General features: G+C 44.6%; 1 protein-coding gene across 2 annotated transcripts in view; it reads left to right on the top strand.

The window, feature by feature from the left end:
* Nucleotides 1–19,616, top strand: part of GIGYF1 (GRB10 interacting GYF protein 1) — a 1,483,862-nt gene that overhangs the window by 820,183 nt on the left and 644,063 nt on the right. For both annotated transcript variants that reach the window (XM_086946110.1, XM_086946109.1), the window contains one exon: nucleotides 1,950–2,116. In XM_086946110.1, the coding sequence (XP_086802236.1) occupies nucleotides 1,950–2,116 (167 nt within the window). The remainder of the gene's footprint in view (nucleotides 1–1,949; nucleotides 2,117–19,616) is intronic.

Raw genomic sequence — 19,616 nt, 5'->3', positions numbered from 1 at the left:
AAGTATATATATCTATATAGATGTTTGCATACGTAGGTAGACACATACATGTAAAAAAAAAAAAAACTGGTGTGTACATATCAATATGTATATAATATTTATTGAAAATCGACAAGTGTCCCTGCACTCTCAGCCCCTTAGGCCAGTGTTCTTCAATCTGTGGGGCGCGCCACCTTCCCAGGGGGGGCGCGCACTCCACTTCAATTTGACCTTTGTGCCCTGCAGTCGTCTGTCTGTCTGTGTAAGTCTTCTTGAAGCACTCCGGACTCCAGTATGTGGAAGGGGGAGGGAAGGGAGATCGATAGCGCAGGAGGTGCCCGTTCTTTTGTTATGTTAACTCTCCCAGGAGGGGGTTAATCACAGAGCTGACAGCTTCAACTGCAGTGGGACACGCTTTTGGTTTTTAGCAGAGGAGACCCCTCGCCTCCCACTGCACCTGAAGCATCTCAGCTCTGTTAATTAACCCCCTCCTGGGAGAGTTAGCTCTTCCCAGAACAGAGACAAAGTTTCCAGGGACATAATGCTCCATTTACTTTCTCTTGTATTTGTTTGCTCATGATTGTCACTTTTACCTCATGTAATTTAGCGTTTGCTTTTGTAATTTGTTCACTTGTAATGTTCTCTTATGTATCAGTTCTGTTCCTATTGTTAAGCGCTCTGACCCCTTCGGGTAAAGTCTGCGCTATATAAAAACGCATAAATAAATAAAGGGGTTGGGTGGGGGGGGGGGGCTGAAAGTGCCAGCTCTATTCTACAGTCTTGCCTCATGACCTTGAATCATTTTAAAACACAATGTTGTAAATATCGTTTTTCAACCATTCATTTTTAATGTGTAAAAGTCTATTACATACATTTTACAGACAAAATGTGTTTATGCGTCATGCGACTTCCATATAAAAAGTTTATTTTAGATCAATACATGACCTCAATTATGAGAAATAGAAGGTGATGACAGATTATTTACAGTAATATTAGTGAACTGCTGTTGTCACATACTGAAAACACACATCACTATCCCTGAATATCTGATGTACACACATTTAGTATTTGACCAAAGAAGGCATGAAAGAGCAGAGACTTGATCATAAAATCAAAGATGGTCCGAACAGGGGCCCCAAAAATACATTTGGCCCACAGGCCCCAAAATCCTTAAAATGTCCCTGAAAGTTTATTTTAAAATTACACAGGCAGGCTTATAAATAAGAATTATGTATTCATTTGAGCTGTGTAATAAGCCTTTGTCATTTCACCACACCCACCTACTCACAAACCTGCAGTTTACTAAGCACTCTTATTGTATTGAATGTTATTCGCTGAATATGCCCGGAATGTGCGCGTGGCGGGCGAGTCCAGACATTTCTGTCAGGTGATGGGGGGGCCCAACATCTAAAAAAATCATCTGGGGGGGCTCAACCTACAAAAGTTTGAAGACCTCTGCCTTAGGCAATATATATAGTAGACTTATGAAGCAATAAGACAAAATCGCAAGGCAGAAGGGGAAAAAATAATCTGAGAGCCTGCACACACACGATGGGGGTTGTAGCCTCACCAGAGGGATCAGGTTTCGCAACCTCCCACAGCAAAAAAAAGCACTTTCCGACTCCAACCACAAGATGGCAGAATATGCGCAGCATAGTGAATCCAGAAAGATCTTCAAGCTGCAAAACTACACCGACAGGTAAGAAGCTATTCGTTACTGATGATTACAGGTAATTAACATTTTGTTGGAAAAACATGTTCCAGGATCCTACCTTTGCCATATATTTAACAATTTTTGATTACAGAGAGATTAATGACAGTGAAATAATAGCCTTAAAAAGTTTTATTGTTTTGTTAGTGAACTGCTGTCTTGCAAACAGTTTTTATTTTCTTATTTGACAGATTCTTTTTGGTGCTCCAGAACAACAGATTTCATAATCTGCCTGACCCACTGTCTCCCTCCATTGCAGGTCCTTTCACAACGCAGGAGATGGCAGAGTGGTTCCAAGCTGGGTATTTTGCCATGACTCTTCATGTCAAGAGAGGGTGTGATGAGGGCTTCCAGCCCCTGGGTGAAGTTATCAAAATGTGGGGAAGAGTGCCTTTTGCTCCTGGGCCATCACCACCACCGCTGCTGGTAAGGGGGTCTTCCTCTCGAGCATCCTCTACCTATAACAGTGATTAATTTGTTTGTGGCCATCTTTGCTACATGTGATTGATTTAAAGAGTTTATTTAACATGTTACCTCTTAGGCCACTGATCACAACCCATCCCTCATATTATTTGACTATTACATGACAGTAAACTCTCTCATACATAAGCATATCATAAAGTGGCAGCCTATCTCTTTTAGGACTTGTTCGTTTCAGTGAGTTGCCACGGGTGTCTGGTCCCTCTGGCAAGAGACATGGGGGGGATTTAACACCGGTACAGTTCAGTAAGTTAATTGTTGGAATGAGACTACAGAAGCTCTCGATCTCCTCTCAGCCTTCATCACAACAGCTGGATCGACTTTGAAAATCATGGAAAGGATGCATATTCTACAGCATTAATTGGTAATGTCTGATAGACATCTAGCCCCAAATTCCTTAACTTTTGAATATTCCCAGGCGCCAGTCTGGGTCAGGAAATATTTCAGCAGTATCTGATTGCGGCGGGACTGCATCATAGTGCTCTGTGATTACGTCGACTCCGGTCATTACGTCAGTGGAGCCACATAAGTCCTCTCTGGTGCCCAGACGTCTGTTTCTTATTTTTCCACGCTGTTGCAGATCCGCAGAATCGGTTCCTTGGTTCCATTTTTGACCTGCTTCCACACTTTGTGATTTTGCCATGGTCTAATGTCTACAAGTTTCAAACCTTGTGGGTCTTGTAGCCGACATGACATGTCAGTGACGCACCCACATACAATTTGTATGTGATTTTTAGGTGGCTCCTGTCAGAAACTAAAGCTGAAGTCGGTAAAGGAGTGGCGTTTGAAGTTGATGGTTGCATGTTATAGGAAACTGGCTCGGTATGTATTAAACCAAAGTGAGGTTTAGTGTGCACAGTCCTGTGGAAACCCAAAGGTAATCAGAGGTAAGTTAGATAGAACCTTACTCTCTATTTATGGTAGTGTGGTCGAACAGTAAGGCAGTATCTGAGGACAGTGTTAAGCATTTGTTGTACAGTCTGTCAGCAAATTAATTCACACACTCAGACTGAACTTCAGACCAATTGTTTTTGAATAGAAATATTCTTTTAGATTTTATTTTCTAGAAGCAAGCAAGCCAGGCAAGGGTAAGCAATAAATACTTTACAGTAGTAATGCAGTTTGTAAACGTTTTAATTGTAATTGCATGTGCACTTAGTTTTGACATACAGTATGGTTGCAGAGACATGCAATACTTTTGTAAATACAGTACATAGACTTGAAAAGGCTTTTCAGTAAAATACCAGGTAAGTTACTTTTGGGATTACTTTTCTTACTCAGAGTAGTATACCTATATACTACTCTGGGACATTTCCTTCAAACAGGTAAGTAAATTAACTTCCGGAAAACTAACTTTGTGATTACTGAGGAGGAGCCCTGCTGCCCGTGACTCCGTGGTGGTGAATTGAGGAGATAAATCCCACGCCTTGCCGCATCCGCTGTGCGGGTGCCGCTTCGTCGTTGTTTCAAGTGGTGCAGATCGCCGTGGGACAGCTGCAGAGTAGTAGCGTGAGAAGGGCTGCGAGCGGGCTGCTTAGAACGCCGCAGGGACTCAAACTACCAGGAGTCCCTGCGTGAACTACATCACCTGGTCTGCGTTCGCCGCTCAGCCCCGCCCCCTGCTCACCGTGTGATCCTCATAACTGGTAACGATCCCCGCGCTGCGGGAGCGCCTGGGGCGAAGCCCGGGCAAAGGGCAGGCCCTCTACGGCCCTCCAAGGCCAAACAAGGCCTGGCTTGGCATACCCTCTAATGTCCACATTCCCAGTTTCTTGGATTCCTACTGTATATTATTTATCACCACCAGAAATGTCTACCCCTGTAGCTGATGACCTTTCTGCCAGGGTGGGAGTATCCATCTTAGGCCCCCTAGATAAATTCTTTTCCAGAATTAAGACAGACGTTGATAGACATTGCACTGGCTGAGCGACGTGCTGCTCTCCGTCTCTCTATAGAGCTATTAAAAAATACTGCAATTGCCTCTACTTCCAAGGCCATCAATGTTTCACAATTAGAAAACGCCTCTATGGAAAATGTAGACCCTGATTTATTTAACATCGAGAGTATTCCTTTAATATTTCGAGCTAGCTCGTCCCAAAAAAATTACATTTTATCGACATCTGTTTCAGCCCAGTTAGACCTACCTCCCCCTAGCAATCTAATTATTGATCTTATTGATCGTAATACCCCCAACACCCCAATGGGCCCTGAATACCCCAGTTTAAGTCTTATTGGGACACAAACAGGCCTGGGAGTTGACCAGCAAGAGCAAAGATGCTCTGCTCTACCTGTGGATCCTAATCCAGTAACTGTAAACAACCCTACTATAAAAAAGAAACAGGAAATTATCCGCTCACCTCCCAAAAAGCGAAGGAAAAGAGGCACGGGAAAATCTGCTAGTCCCGGTCATAACCTATTGCCTTCTAAAGACTCCTTCAGAAAAGAATTATTTGAAATTGCTGAAGGGGCTATGACCACTTCTAGAAAAATAAAACCTTCCTTTGTTCCTCCATCTCTGAAAGATTTTGTTGACGCGATGGAACACCTTCTCAAAGCTTTACTGTTACCAATAGTAGAGAGAGTCAAAAGAATAGGTGCCCAACTGGATACCCTTATGGAAGGCCCTAAATTAAAAACTCCCGTAATAAAGGATATATCAAAACCAATTATCATAAAGGAGGTAGATAAAACAACAAATAAGGCCAAAACAACACCCGCAGTAAATACTCCCACTGCACAAACCCTTTCTGTCAAAGTGAAAGCAGCAAACACTAGGGCCCCTATCGTTCCAACAAAGACGTCCCACAATACACAGCCACAGTCCTCTCAAATAAACTCACTTATGGAATCAGCTAGAATGGGGAACCTAAAGTCCCTTCCTGTGCAGAACAAGGATGGATTTAAATCAACAAATGTCCCACGTGAAAAATGTGGATTTACCCCCAGCTGCTTCTAATAATGTCATTATCCTTACCGGGGTCTTGCCCCTACCACCCCGAACCCGTGAAAATCATACTAGCCTAAAAAAGTCATTTATTGGCTATTTAAAAATAGGCAATTGCCACTTCACATAAATGGTGAAATCATTACTGTGCGAAGAACAAACAGGGTTGGAGTGCGCCCAAAGGACATTGAGGGTGATATTGTAATTATTACCTTCAAAGATTCTAGAGTTATTCCGCACATTAGGGATTGGTTCTCAGACCACAACAGAGGATCGATTACACCCAGAGTTCTGAGTTATTTCTATCCTGAAGCCTTGATGCATCGTAAAATGCACCGCCCCAATCAGTGCCACGATAACTATCCCTACCGCCAGTATCATAGACCCTCATATAATCCCTACTCCTTTGGGCCAAGAATAGTGGAGAATACATTTCCCCCTCCTCTTCAACATGACTTCACCGGATATGGTTATTGTCCGCCACCTGCTACACCCCAGTGGAACTTACATTGCTATAACCAATACGCACCTCTCTCTGGCTTGGACTATACTGATTGACTCTCCTCTCTTGAGGTGGATAGCCATGAGAAGGGGAATGTATCTGGTTCAACTTCGAACGTAACATCTTTAGGCAACATAGTTCCACGCACTAAGTTAGCTAACAAGGGGTTAGAAAGTAGGGGGGCTATTTCTGATCCTTTAACTACATTACCTTGTGTAAATCAGATAAATAACACAATGACAGCTCATAACCACTATGAGAATCGAGGCACACCTTCCGAAATTCAGATCCTTAGTTGGAATGTGGCCGGCATTTCTACAAAACTAGCTTTACCAAACTGGTTTGATGTGGTTAGTTCTTTCTCAGTTTTATGTTTTCAGGAGACATGGGTGCAAACCCCGGTACACCTTTTGGGCTTTCAAACCTTCCACTCACCGGCTTTAGAGAGTAAGCAAGGAAGAAATAGGGGGGGGGGCTGAGTATATATGTTAATGAGTTGGGGGTCTGAGGGTTCGGAAACATTTACTCAGGGAGTCTTATCAATTAATCGTTATTCAACTGAGTATATCACTGAACCTGTTAATAATTAATTTTTACAACAACATGTTTTTAGAGGGATTGGAGAAAGCAATAAATGACCTGTCCCACGCTGTTGTTACTATCAAAGAGCAGTGTGGGGGTGAATGGGTTACTGCCTTCATGGGCGTTTTTAATTGTTATACCTGTCAATATGCCTCAAGGGGACTATGAGTTTTCTTCCATCCCTGAAAATGAAACTGACGATACTCACAATTATTTCATGTACTCCAAAACAGGGGAGGTTTTAAACAACTTTTTAGTACATTTTAATTTAGCTTTTGCAAATGAATTATGTTCCCCACCGAGATCCTTCAAACCTTAGTTTCATGGAAGAGGTACAAATTCTACTATTGACTTTGTACTCTTCTCTAAAATGCATACTTCCATGATATCCTCTTGGGATACACTTGATCAGTTATATGGAGACCATTATCCCTTAACCCTTTCCATCCTCCTACCATCCTCTACTACTTGCCATCATTCTCACCCCATACGCTATGAACAACCTATTACAATTGGGGCAACAAATGGCTATACCCTGAAATGGGAAAAAATTAACCCCGCTATCCTTCTTAATCTCCTACAGATGAGGTGGGACGAGGTGCACACTTGTTTGCCCCCGAATGAACATCCCCAATAAATCCTTAAGTCTTTCTTAAAAATACAAGAAAGTTTAAAAAAGCTTCTTACTCGTCAGTTCAAGCCAGGTCCTATTACACCAAAAGGATGGTTTGATGAAGGTTGTACGAGAGCCTTAAAAATCTTGAAGAAAGCTTTACACTCCACTCCAAAGTCACCATCTGAGATTCGCCCGGCTAGATCTCGGTACCGCCTTGCTATAAAAAATTGAAAAAACTTTTTGAAAGCGGAAGCTTGGCAGACACTGCTGTCAACTTCTGAAAGCCGTGACTCCTCAGCTTTTTGGAAATTTGTACATGCCCCACTTCTGTGGGTAAAAATGCCCGAGATAAGGTTAGATCTGGCAATCGATGGAGACACTTGGGCTGCATATTTCCAACAGCTGTATATTAAACCTGATCTCCCTGTAACATCTCCAACGGATCCCACTCCTTCCCTAAACAGCACCATAATGGGACCGAGAGAGGCTTCGCCCAATATCTGGTAAGGCACCCTGTCCAGATGCCATCCCAGTGGATGTCTTCAAGGCCGAAATAGACTTCTGGGCCCCGTTTTTAACCTCTGCCTTGAATTGCGCAAATGTTTATGGGCAAATTCCGACTTGGGCAGAGGCCATTGTGGTACCCATATACAAAAAAGGAGATAGGACGGTAACAGGACGGTACATGCCTATCTCCTTGTTGGATGCGCTAATGAAGGTTGCGGGACGTATCATCCTAAAACGCATCCACAGTTGGACAGAGGAGGCAGAGGTACTTTCCAGACTCCAATATGGCTTTCGTACTGATAGGGGCACAGTTGAGCAGAGTTTGAATCTATATTACTCCAGTATTGGAACTTTCATAGATTCCCATTGCTTGTATCATTCCCCGTCGTCGGAATGGGAGCCTCGGTAATAATATATATATATAAATATATGTGGCCAGCTTGTACACAAGCATCAGACATAAGGATGGCATTCGTGCAATCAAACACTTCTTGGGTACGAGAGCCATCAGTCTGTGGTCACACACTCAAATGCTCCTGAGGATGGTGGAAAAATGTTTGACCAGTAATTATTTTTTATTTTATGGTCAACTCTTTCACCAGACGTGTGGTACTGCCATGGGCACCTGCTTCGCCCCCAGCTATGCTAATTTGCATATGGGCTGGTGGGAGGAGCAGGTGGTCCGGACGCAGTACCATAAGGAATGGGATGAAAATATTATCCACTGGAGTCGATTCATCGACGACTTATTTTTGGTGTGGAAAGGATCTGAGTTAGAAGCCAAGTCTTTTATTTCCAAGCTCCAAAAGAACGAGCTAAACCTATCCTTTACAAGCACCATCAGTAAAGATAGTGTTAATTTTCTAGACCTAACAGTATATGTCGAACAGGGTAAAATACAAACTAAGTTGTACAGAAAACCCACCAGTGGCAACACTTTGTTGCACGCTAAAAGCTTTCACCCTATGGCCCTCAAGAGCAGTATACCATATGGAGAGAGCCTCAGAGTCATGCGTAATTGTAGTACTCCTGTAGAAACAGAGAAAGAACTGACAATCTTGAGTACTAGATTCAAGGAACGGGGCTATCCCACTACCTGGATAGCAGAAGGAATACAGAAAGCCTCTAAACAAAAGAGGGAACAAATCCTCTTTGGGAGTACTAAGAAGGCAGAAAATGAGAACCAATGCAGATTTATAACTGGTTTTTGTAAACAACATGTTGAGGTGAGAAGAATACTCAACAAGCATTGGCACATCATTAAAAATGACCCCGTGCTTGGGGGGGGAAGTCCCCAAGAGACCACAAATAACATTCAGAAAGGCAAAATCTTTTAAAGACTGCTTGGTAACTAACATGCTCACAAAACCCAAACCCAAAACAACTTGGCTAGACAAAAAAGGCTTCGTAAAATGCACAAAGTGCAAAGCATGTAATCATGGCCTGAATTGTAATAAATACAGACTAGGCCTTTCCGATAGAATGGAAAAAATAAAAGGTAAATATACATGCAAAACGGATTATGCGATCTACATTCTCGAGTGCCCTTGCGGGCTCCGGTATGTAGGGAGCACAATCAACGAAGCCTACAAAAGGATCTTGCAACATCTACGTGCAATTAAGAACGCCGACAGAGCCTACCCTGTAGCCAGGCATTTTGAGTTGATGCACAATGGTGATGTCAAAGGATTGACATATTGTGTAATCGATTCAATTCCAGCTAGCCAAAGAGGGGGTAATAGATTGAGCAAGTTAAGGAAATTAGAATCCATGTATATAATAAAGCTGAACACCAAGCAACCAAACGGTCTCAACATCGAAGAAGATTTACATAGACACCTTTAATATCTTCGGTGCTTCGAAAGTAGTGACTGCTAGATTCATAATTATGAAATTTGTTGATCATGTTGAATTTTGTGTGGACAGCATATTGTATATTGTATTTGCACTTGACATCCAACATGAATTGAATTTAGTGTTGAAACTATTGACTTACTTATACGTAATGTACAACCAGGGTGTTTGCTCACTGGAGCTATATTTTTTGTAAATGTTTTGTTGCGAGTTGTGATGAAACACAGCCATTAATTTTTTAACCTACAGAAAAGTCGGAAATATTTATATAAATCCGATAGATATTTAGGTAAGCCCACAGGGGCTCAATTTTGATAATAACTTTTTGGTGACAAGCGATGACCAAGTGTTTAATTTTTTGCACTAACATAACGTCAGATTGTCAACGCGCGTCACTGTTAATAAAGTTTTCACAAATGTGTTAAAAAAAATTTGATCCACATAACAACTCGTAAAAAAACATCATAGTAGAAAGCACTAAGTTGTTTAAGTTCTGTAGTTATATTGAAAACACAACAAAGTTTCTAACTAATCGCTTGGTAATCATGTTAAAGTAAATGTGCAAAACATCGTCTTCACATTGATTTGTTAAAAACTAAGTCTGTCCTTGTTGTCAGTTGACATGTGGTCACTGACGTCCATGTAGTTGAAAAAAACTTTATTTCTTTAAAATGGCCGCGCGCTTTCCTAACCACAACCAGTGATCAAGACTACTGTGTAGTCGAAACGCGTTTGGCAGCGGCAATAAAGAAAATCGTGAAACCTCACTTGGCGTGGTCATTTTGCAGGGATTGTGAGGGACTCGGTCCAAGGAGTCCCATTGAGACGACGCAACTCTCGATCTGGTGGAGGCAGTAAATACTTGGATACTTGCTGAATATATATATATATATATATATATATATATATATATATATATATATATATATATATATATATATATATATATATATATATATATATATATATATATATATATACACACACACCTAGATAAATACACCCTAATAGGTGTAAAAAAGTAAAAAATTAGGCCCAGGCCTCATTATCTTTTGTAGCCTATTGGTGTCATTATGTAAAAAGACCCAAAAGTCACCTTAGCAACCAATCAGATCAGCCTCACCCTGTGGAACCTTCCTGAGAAAGCTCAGAGCCTCAGATTTTCTACCGCATCGTTGGTGACAGGGAGTCTCCTTAGAGCTCTGCTCTAACTTCAACTTGAGGTACTATTTAAACAGTTTTCTGACAGGATTTCTTTCAGCTTTACTATGGCTGATAAGGAAGAGAAGAGCCTTTTCAGGTCTTGTGCCACTTGTGGCAAAAAACGACTTTATACTGAGGATAAACATAATGACTGTATATACTGTTTATACCCCGACCATAAGGCAGAGGGTTGTAGAATATGCAGGATGATGCCAGTGAAAACCCTCCGTGATCGTGAAGGAAGGCTACTCCTTTAGCTCAGGAAATTGGAAAGGAAGGAGGTAGTGGTATCTAGTGATGAGGAAGATGCCAGATCATCATCTTCTAAGACATCTTTGAAGAGGGGTGGATCATCTGTGGAGTTTTCATCTGAACCCCCCTCAAAGGCTATGCGTGGGACCTCTGATAGGTCTGGCAAGTCTGGGCCTAACGAATCTCCTCAAGAGAGTGTAAAGGAGAGGGAAAGGCAAGCACCTCGGGTGCAAAAGGCTAAACTGGATGAGAGCTCGGCTGGGCCTTCACATCAGGAGAAAGTATCTAAGTCCTTCAAAATACCAACTGTAGAGGCCTCCACAGTGGTCAAAAAAGGAACTAAAGCCTCTGTGGTGAATTTGTCTCCTCAGTCGTCGACGAGCCATCCAGCGACGACGAGGACGAGGATGACGAAAGCGTCGACGAGGACTTCGACGTCGATGCCGTCGACGAAAACTGGGTCGACGACAGCGTCGACGACGATAACTATGTCGACTGTTACCACCTCGTCGACGAAGACCATTCCGTCGACTATGACTATTCCGTCGACGGTGGCAATATCGACGGCGACGATCGCGTCGACGACGACGGTTCCGTCGACTATGACGATCCCGTCGACAGTGAAGGTACTCTCGTCGACGGTCCCGTCAACGACGATTCAAAATAAGGAGATTGTGGATTCGTTTTTGACGCCGTCGACGGCAGGTGCTACAGAAGGCACCAGGAAGAGGAGGATAACTCCGGATATGACTTCACCTAGAAAGGTGCCATCATTACCTCCAGCCCTGTTGTTGGACGAAGAGGATTACTCGGAGGAGGAGAATGAGATGTATGGGGATGCATACAGTCCATCTCAGTTGAATCTAAAATACCATGATTCGGACCTAGATGAGGAGTATTATCGGCAGGAGCAGCGTCCACAAAAACAGGTTGCATACCGGGAAACCCAGGCACAGCAGGGGATGGTGACGATGCCTATGAGTCTTTTGACAGACTTAAGAGCAATGCTGGAGGAGTATAGGAGCAGACAAGGGGCGCGACCAGTGGAAAGTCAAGCGCAGGTTCAACCGCAGGTGGTGGCAGCTCAATCGGTACCTCCTTTACAGGAGGTGGAGAGAGAATATCCTCGGCAAACGCAAGTCCAAGTAGATACCTCGGATGAGGATGAAACAGGGGACAACCAGGGACAGGACCCTGATAACGAATGGAACCAGTATATAGCTCCGGATCCGGCTTCGCCAGTGCCAGACCCGGTTGATTCACCTCCGGCTGATGTGGGAGGTTTCTTCAATTTAATGGAAAGAGCCACGGCACGCTTTAAGCTAACCATGCCTGCAACATCTACGGATTGTTTCTTGTATGATTTTAAAGAAGCATACCGTAAGGCGGTGCGTTCGATTCCCATTGTAGAGCACATATGGGAGGAAGGAAAGAAGGTGATGCAGTCCCCCATCGACGGTCATTCCAACTCTTCCGCGCTTGGAGAAAAAATATAAAGCTCCTGATGACAGCCCCGCCTGCTTGATTGGACAACCTAGACCAGACTCGGTCATATCGCAGGCGGCGCAGAAGAAATCACGGAATCCTTCGGCCACCCTCACAACTCCACCAGACAAGGAGGGTAGAAGGTTAGACAACGCAGGGAAGCGTTTTTCATCTATGGCTAGCTTGTTGGTCAGAGCGCCGAATGCCTTGGCGATCCTAGCAAGATACGACCGCCAGATGTGGAGTGATGTGGCACACTATGTGGACCTTCTAGAGGATGACCCTAAAGCTGAAGCACAGAAACTTCTAGAAGAAGGACAACGTTCCTCTTCGGAAATGATTGACTGCGCGATGGACATCGCCACCATTTCTTTCCGTGCTCTGGGCAGCGCGGCAGTTCTTCGGCGACAAGGATGGTTACGAGCGACTTACTTCCGACCAGAGGTCCAGAATAGGATTTTGGACTTGCCCTTTGATGGGGACATGTTATTTGGGAAACATGTCGATGAGACCCTACAGGGAATAAAGAAGGACACAGAGACAGCAAGGGCTCTGGGAAACCTACAATATAGAAAAACACCGTTCCGTGGAGCAAGAGGAAGAGGCTTCACTTCACCAAGAGGAGGCTATCAGCAGCAACGGTACTCGCAGCAGTCGCAGTCGTACAGACCTCAGTACGGCAATCAGTATTATCAGCGACAGTCACAGTCTCAATCTTTCTCTCGTCAGAACGCTCGTGGACGACAAGGGCGTCAGGGCAAGGACGCCGGCAAGCGTCAATAGCGGCCTCCTGACTCTGCCAACTGTTCCTCCGCTTCTGGGATCTCCAGTGGGCGGCAGGATATCACAACATCTGAGCAGCTGGGAAGAAATAACATCGGATCAGTGGGTATTGAAGATCATCCGAAATGGGCATACGCTAGAATTCCAGGAATTTCCACCTACAAGAGCTCCCCACGCCACTACTTCAAAACATCTAAACCTTCTGCAAAAGGAAGTTCAACAAATGCTTCAGAAGGGGGCGATCCAACGTGTTCCCCTATCACAAAGAGGAGAAGGTTTCTATTCAAGATTTTTTCTGATCCGCAAAACGAAACAAAAGTGGCGTCCGATCCTTGACTTAAGGGAGCTCAACACCTATCTCGTGAAGCTGTCGTTTCGGATGATTTCACTCCAGGACATATTGCGCCTCTTGAACCCAGCCGACTTCATGGCTACATTAGACCTGGAAGATGCCTATTTTCATATCCCGATCCATCCAGCTCACAGACGTTTCCTTCGCTTTACAGTAGGCAAGAGTCACTTCCAGTTCATGGTGCTCCCATTTGGATTAAAATCCGCTCCTCGGATATTCACAAAGGTGCTGGCCCCGGTAGCAGCATTTCTGAGAAGACAGTCGCTGGAAGTATTCCCGTTCTTAGACTGGCTGCTGAAGGCTCCAAGTTTACAAGAGGCATCAGAAGCAGTGAACACGTGCTTAAACCTCTTTATTCATCTGGGTTTGCAACTCAACAAGGAAAAATCGGTGCTTCAGCCGGCAGGTACGGTGAAGTTCTTGGGAGCGATACTCGATACTCAGGTGTGCAAAGCCTTCCCCTCGGAAGAGAGACAGATGAAACTCATGTCTTCAGCCGCTCGATTGCAGAAGAAAAGATGGATAACAGTCAGGATGTACAAATCTCTTCTAGGGTCGATTTCATCCTGTATTCAATTGATTCCGCACTGCAGGCTGCGAATGCGCCCCTTGCAGGAGGAACTGGACCTTCAGTGGAGACAGGTGGAAGGGTCGTTCGACGACAGAGTGACGGTTACCCAGCAGATGAAACGATCGGTTTCATGGTGGATGAAAAGATCTCACCTGACAGTGGGTCTCAGTTTCAGGGCTGCACCGGCTCCTCGCGTCATTACCACGGACGCTTCCCTTCAGGGTTGGGGAGCGGTCATGCAAGACCTCCAAGTCAGTGGTCACTGGACTCCGGGAGAACGTCGCTTACATATCAACGTTCTGGAGCTAAGGGCTATTCGATTGGCGATGGTGGCTTTCCTTCCAAGGATTTCGAATTCGGCAATCCTAGTGTGGACGGACAACACCACCGCAATGCATTACGTCAACAAGCAGGGAGGCACAAGATCGCCACTGCTTTCTCAGGAAGCCCAGATGCTGTGGGAATGGGCGATCTCGCAGAACATCACGCTCGTGGCAGAACACCTTCCAGGAGTATGCAACACGAAGGCGGATACACTAAGCCGCCTGAGGGCAGTCTCACACGAGTGGGAATTGGACAACACAGTGGTCAAGGACATCTTCTTCCGTTGGGGGACCCCAGCGATCGACCTGTTTGCAACACCAAAGAACAAGAAATGCCGGTGTTATGCAAGCAGGGGACACCATCGAGGGTCACTGGGGAATGCCCTTTCGATGTCTTGGTCAGGCGCGTTTGTTTACGCCTTTCCGCCATTTCCCCTGATTCCTCGAGTCCTCAAGAAGCTCAAGATGGACAGGTGCAGGATGATACTGATAGCGCCTGCCTGGGCTCGCCAGTTCTGGTACACGGAGTTGCTTCTTCTATCGGAGAAACAGCCCATTCATCTGCACGCCAACCAGACACTTCTGTCAATGTACAACGGCCAGGTTCTCCATCCGAACCCGAGCTCGCTTCAATTAACAGCTTGGCTCCTGAATACAGAGAGTTTAATGATTTAGACATCTCAGAAGAATGCAGGAACATCTTGGCGCAGGCACGAGCTCCTAGCACTAATAAGACATATAGAGCTAAATGGAAGAGGTTTTATTTGTGGTGCCAGAGAGAAAAAGTGCATCCATTCTCTTCAGCTCCGCATCAACTCTTGCCATACATTCTATCTTTGGCACAGGCAGGTCTGGCTCATGCTTCCATCAAGGTCCACTTGGCAGCTATTTCCAGGTATAGAAGAATAAGATCGGGCCCTTCTCTATCAGCAAGAGTAATAAAACAATTCCTGAAAGGACTGTTTAGAGTCTTTCCGCCAGTTAGGCCCCCGCCTCCGGTGTGGCACCCGAATGTGGTCCTGGCTCAACTGATGAGATCGCCATTTGAGCCAATACATAAGGCGGACCTAAAGTTCCTTTCATGGAAAGTGGCGCTGCTTCTGGCACTCACCTCTGCAAGGACAGTAGGAGAGCTTCAGGCTTTGACTATCAAAGAACCTTTCTTGCAGTTCAAGAATGATACATTGATCCTACGAATGAACCCCAAGTTCATTCCGAAGGTACCGACAGACTCATCTTAATGAACCGGTGGTTCTGAATTCCTTTTTTCCTCGGCCTTCAACCCAGGCTGAGAGAACACTTAATTCTCTGGACGTTCAGAGATGTTTAAAATTCTATCTGCAACGCACAGCTGGATTTCGGAAGACACCCCAGCTATTTGTGGCTTTTGGAGCCCCAAGGAAAGGATTTCCATTGTCAAAACAGGGGATTTCTAGATGGATATCAAGTGCGATCCGTTTCTGCGACCAGGCGGCAGGCAAGCCTTTGCAAGGACAGGTGAAGGCACATTCCACAAGATCCATCTCAGCGTCAACGGCGCTGTTTGCTGGAGTATCGATAAAGGATATTTGCAGAGCGGCCACCTGGAGCAGTACTCACTCATTCACGAGGCACTACTGCCTGGAGGCGGCTGCAAAGGAGGATTCGGTGGTTGGACAAGCAGTCCTGAGAAATCTCTTCCAATAAGAGGTGAGCTTTCCTCTCTACCCTCCTCCTGTTGTTTTCAAACATTTTGTTTATTATGATATGGTTACTGCTTTACGGTTGTTATAATTTGTGATATCATTGGTTTGTAATGGTTCTGTAACTATGCACGAAATGTTTGAGGTATGCTAACTGCTATCTACTCTGATACAAGCAACAAACAAGTTACTTACCTGTAACTTTAGTTCTCCAGTATTGGCAACTTTCATAGATTCCCATGCGCCCACCCGCCTCCCCTGGGAAAGCTCACTTTAGGGCTAGGTAATTGTGGCAAAGCAACGGCTACGAAAATCTGAGGCTCTGAGCTTTCTCAGGAAGGTTCCACAGGGTGAGGCTGATCTTATTGGTTGCTAAGGTGACTTTTGGGTCTTTTTACATAATGACACCAATAGGCTACAAAAGATAATGAGGCCTAGGCCAAATTTTTTACTTTTTTACACCTATTAGGGTGTATTTACCTAGGTATGTATGTATGTATGTGTGTATATATATATATATATATTTTATTACCGAGGCTCCCATTCCGACGACGGGGAATGATACAAGCAATGGGAATCTATGAAAGTTGCCAATACTGGAGAACTAAAGTTACAGGTAAGTAACTTGTTTCTTTTTTAATGTCAAAATATGTGGAGGTAAATAAGGGTAACCTTTTTGTAACATTTATAGATTTGAGCTCTGCTTTCGATTGTGTCGACCATGATCAGCTTTGGAGTGTCCTGAAGCATCTGGGAATGAATTTATCCATTCTTAATTTTATCATGGACTTGTATAGAGATGCGGGGGCCAGGGTGCGGTATGGACAGAGGGGAATGCTCCCCTAGATTCACCATCGCTAGAGGAGTGAGGCAGGGGTGCATACTTGCCCCCCTGCTTTTCTCTCTTTATATAAATGCTGTTGGTGACCATATGCGAACTGGGAAATGTGACTATCCTAAAGTGGAGGGGCATGCCGTCCCAATCTTGTTATATGCCGATGATGCGGCTATATTGTCTCAAACAAGGTTGGGGCTGCAAAGGGCTGTCACCAAATTCACTCACTTCATGCGAGAAAAGGGTCTGAAAGTTAACATCGGCAAGACCTTTTCCCTGGCATGTAGTAAAGGTTTTAAGAATATTCCATGTCCGATATTTATTGAAGGACAGAAAATAGACACCGTAGAGCAATTTCCTTATCTGGGTATCTACTTTCATAGAAACGTGACCTGTCAGTCTGCTGTAAAAGCCAGGAAGCTTGCCTTCATTAGAGCGATTGGGGCATTGCGAGATTTTGGTAGCAAAATAGGGAGGACACCAGTCAAGCAGCTTATCACCATCTACAAAGCCAAATGTGTATCGACGGCAATTTATGGGGCTGGTCTTTGGGGGATTGACACTATAACATCCATTCAGAAAGTTGAAAACCTTGCTTCTCGGGTCCCGCGTACTCCCTCCTTCGACGTCCTTCCAGCTGGCGTTCGCTGTTACCATTTCCCAGCCCCGTGGTCCTAGCGCCGACCTCTGCGTTTTTCTGTTTCTCCTCCGCCGCTTCGGCTCTCCTCAGGACAACAAAAAGAAGCCGCTCACTCTCGAGGCATAGGGAAGCTCACGAGCCTCCGGCCATCAAAATTCTTACCGCTTAGCTCTATCGGGTCTTCTCCGCTCATACGCTCGGGTGGAGAGCTCCGCGACAGCCGCTAGCCTGCCGCCGCCATGTTCCTTGACTCCGCCCTCCTTATACGCGGGACCCGAGAAGCAAGGCACTGAAAGCGGCAAGAGTGGACTTCGGAGATACAACGGAGGAGCCCGTCACGAGTAAAGGAGTAAAGATAAGTGGTGAAATACGAAAGGGGGGAACTTGGAAGTGGGGCAGATGCCAGTACATAAGAAGCATTTTTCTATTACAGCAATATAGAGGTCCAGTGTTTTGGGGGCATTTGTCTATAAGTGGATATCCCTTTCCTGCCACATTAATCACCCTTGCTAGAGGTAAAGCTCGTATGGAGGCAACCGCACCAGACGCAACAGCAATAGCACCTACCATATTTCGCCAGAGGGAAGGGTGCCTAGAGACCAAGGCTGGCACTGGAGCCCTTACATTAACAGACGCTAGTTTAGCAAAACCAGAGCACAAGGGGAAGGACCAGGTTAATAGTAAGCTGGTTAAAAACCGAGGGGAAGTAGTCAAAAACAGATATCAGCTGAGGTCCAAACAAGAGCTTAAGCAGAGAGGGGTCCTAGATTCAACTGAACTTGGAGAGAGGGTGAGACCCTCACCTCTCCTTCCACATAAAAGCAAGAGGAAACCTAGTTCCAAGAAATCTATTATTAGTAAGCCTCTTCAGCAGATTCCAGCGCTAAAAAACACCCCCTCCCTCAAAAGTTACTTTAAGGTGCTAGAGAATATGAATTCCGCAAAAGAGGGGGTAGGTGTAGAAGAGGTCCAGCAGTCCATGCAGGAGTCAGTGCTCGCCCCCGCACCTGGTCTGGTTCTCTCTAATAGGTATTCTTCATTGACTGAGATTAGAACCGAGGAGGCCTTAGTAGACCCAGAGAGTCAAGCAAATATAGACAGCGACACTCTATTAAGCTGTGGCAGTACCGATATTACCTCGGGCAACTCCATCATGAACTCTTGAGTCATAGTGAGTCGGTGGGAACGCATACAAGTGCATTGGCCTCAAATATCGCTCCTATAGATCGGGTTATACCAGAAAATGAAAGAGAAAAAGGAAAAGAAAAAGAAAAGGGAACAGAGGAAGATACAGGCATGTTTCCTACTTCCCCGCAGGAGATAGAAAAGATTGGGCTTCTGCTTCATTCCCTGAGAAGCGATCTATTGGAGAAGTTTGAAATCTCTGAGTCTAACCAAAAAAGATTACACGACAGGTTTGACTTACTAGAAACTAGAATGGATGGAATAGAAGCAAGAACAGTTACCTTGGAGAAAAAGGTCTCTACCTTGTCAGGGATTACAACAAACCAGTGAGGAACTAGGTGCCTTAAGGAAACAGAATAAGGCGTTAATGATGGACATGGAGAGACTGGAGACGCACTCAAGACGGAACAACCTCAGTATTCTAAAAATACCTGAAGGAGAGGAGGTAGGGGATATAAAGGCCTTTGTCTGCAGACTCCTTAGAGAGGGGGTATTAAAAGACCATACAGATATAGATCTCGAAGCGGAGATACAGAGAGTGCATAGGGACCCCTTCAGGATACACCAAGACTGGAAGGGGCCTAGGAAAATACTGGTTTATTTTCAGACCTTTTCAGTTAAAGAGCTGATATTGAGTAAAGCTTTAGCTAGTGCCTCTCTTCACTACAGAGCCAACCCATACCAAATTAGGTCTGACATAGGAGGAAGAACAGCTCAGAGGCAATGGGAATTGGGGTCAAGAATGCCAGAGTTAAGATCTTTTGGGGCAAAAGTGCAGATGAAATATCCAGCCCTGCTCAAGGTCATGTGGAACAATAAAACATATACTTGCAATCAGCCGGAAGAGGTAGATGATCTGTTTCAGAGGACGAGGGAGTAGGCAAGGTCAGGTGGAGGACTTCCTGTCCTAAATTCTAAAATAATTAAATATCTAGCCTTCCTTTGTAATAATCAAAAATACTTACACTAGGGTTTGAAAGGCATGATATAATTCTGAGGCGTAGGACAACTATTAAAACAAGATAGTAATTAATTAAATGACATACCATGATATACCATGACATACCAAGCTACACGAAGTGCTGTTAATAAAAATAATTTAAATTTTTTTTAAAAAACACACTATCACA

Source organism: Lissotriton vulgaris, chromosome 12, assembly GCF_964263255.1.
Source record: "Lissotriton vulgaris chromosome 12, aLisVul1.2, whole genome shotgun sequence".
NCBI lineage: Eukaryota > Metazoa > Chordata > Amphibia > Caudata > Salamandridae > Lissotriton > Lissotriton vulgaris.
Note: the sequence above shows the minus strand (reverse complement) of the source record. Positions and strands in the feature narration are given on the sequence as shown.